At 40.3% G+C, this 1,734-nt stretch overlaps 1 protein-coding gene across 2 annotated transcripts in view; it reads left to right on the top strand.

The window, feature by feature from the left end:
* Nucleotides 1-469: 469 nt before the first annotated feature.
* shkbp1 (SH3KBP1 binding protein 1) overlaps nt 470-1,734 on the top strand; it is a 12,508-nt gene continuing 11,243 nt past the window's right edge. For both annotated transcript variants that reach the window (XM_079271709.1, XM_079271708.1), the window contains exons 1-3: nt 470-626; nt 1,381-1,434; nt 1,549-1,594. In XM_079271709.1, the coding sequence (XP_079127835.1) occupies nt 568-626; nt 1,381-1,434; nt 1,549-1,594 (159 nt within the window). In that variant the 5' untranslated portion in view covers nt 470-567. The remainder of the gene's footprint in view (nt 627-1,380; nt 1,435-1,548; nt 1,595-1,734) is intronic.

The raw sequence follows: 1,734 nt of genomic DNA, 5'->3' as shown, positions 1-1,734 counted from the left end.
AGTGATGGCCTATTAGTGCCACTGCCATGCATAAAGATACCTGTTATCTTTCATACAATACTGAACTATTAAAATAATGGACACATTCTTGTTTGAAAAAAAAAAAAAAAAGTGAAAAAAATAATAATAATTTGACGAATCAACCAAAACATTTCACGGACCCCCTGCAGTACCTCCGCGGACCCCTCGGGGTCGCGGACTTCCTGTTGAAGACCTCTGGTGTATAATATAAGTAAAGGGGAAAGTGACAGTACATTTGTAAATTTAGCATTTATAATTTCCTTTCTTCAAATAATAACATTAAATTTGCAGTACCGGTTTCATTTTCCTGGTGGAAATATAATACCTCTGTATTAGAGTCCTGTTCCAGTCCCAAAATCTGGTCCGTAGTTTAGCTCCTCCCCTCTTGATCGAAGCCTTACCCCGTGTTTTACCTCTCGCCATTTCACCTCCCTGCGTGACCGGAAGTTGAGATGAAAACAAGAAACTGAGCCTGAATTTATCCCCCAAAAATGGATTAAAATAGTAAAAAACTATTGTTATTGGTGTTGTTTTTTAACCCTTCAGATGATGGCCAACACCGCGAGGAGCGGTGACATCGTCCACCTGAACGTCGGAGGGAAGAGGTGAGGACCCGGATGTTGTTGGAGAGCTAATGCTAATCGGCTAGCTAACGTTAAGTTACTGAGAACACTGCTAACAATGTTGTTAATGAGTTAGCTAATCATTACAAAGCATTAAACACATGGATGACTATTTTATAAACTGTTCACTCGTCAAAAACTTCACTTAAGCTTGTTTGTAAACCAAATGTGACGCTTTTATTCACACTTATTGTTGTTAGCTAATGCTAACTAGCATGTCCTGTGATTTAATGTTACTGATTCTTTTGTCAGTCAGAATGTGTTTTAAAGGAAAGTAACGTGGAGGGAGAGCCAGAGAGAGAGAGAGAGAGAGAGAGAGACACAGAGAGAGAGAGAGAGAGACACAGAGAGAGAGAGAGAGAGAGAGAGAGAGAGAGAGAGAGAGAGAGACGGCGAGAGAGACACACACACAGAGAGAGACAGGGAGACAAAAGTACTTAAAGTATAAGTATTGTTTGTACCTGTCAGTGTTTTACTATTACAGCTGATGGTTCCTTTTTTTAACTCCTTAATATACAGTTTTTATTTATTATAAATATCGGCACATCAACACAACATTAAGAATCTGGAACTTAAAGTGATTTAAACGATCTTCACCAAAAGCTTAAGAAATACAATCTTTCTAAATGTCCTCAATTAAATAATACCAGACTGATAACAAGAAGACAGTAACTCTGACGAAGAAGAAGAAGAAGAAGAAGAAGAGGTAACGAGGTCATGTTTGTGTTTGTTACAGGTTCAGCACCTCCCGACAGACGCTCACCTGGGTTCCTGACTCCTTCTTCTCCAGGTGAGACAAGAACATTGTACCACAAGTTCAAAGAGTCTCTCAGAGGTGTGAGACTCCAAACTGCTGTGATTTCGACCTGAGTTTGGTCTCAAGGTTCTTCTCCTTGTGTTTCAGTCTGCTGAGCGGGAGGATCTCCACTCTGAAGGATGAAACTGGAGCAGTGAGTTATCTGTGTGTGTGTGTTAATCACCGTGTGTGAGTGTGTGTGTTAATCACTGTGTGTGTGTGTGTGTGAGTGTGTGTGTTAATCACTGTGTGTGTGTGTGTGTGTTAATCACCGTGTGTGAGTGTGTGTGTTAA

The sequence above is a fragment of the Melanostigma gelatinosum genome, assembly GCF_949748355.1.
Source record: "Melanostigma gelatinosum genome assembly, chromosome: 7".
NCBI classification, from domain to species: domain Eukaryota; kingdom Metazoa; phylum Chordata; class Actinopteri; order Perciformes; family Zoarcidae; genus Melanostigma; species Melanostigma gelatinosum.
The sequence above is the reverse complement of the archived record's forward strand: the minus strand, read 5'-3'. Positions and strand labels throughout refer to the sequence as shown.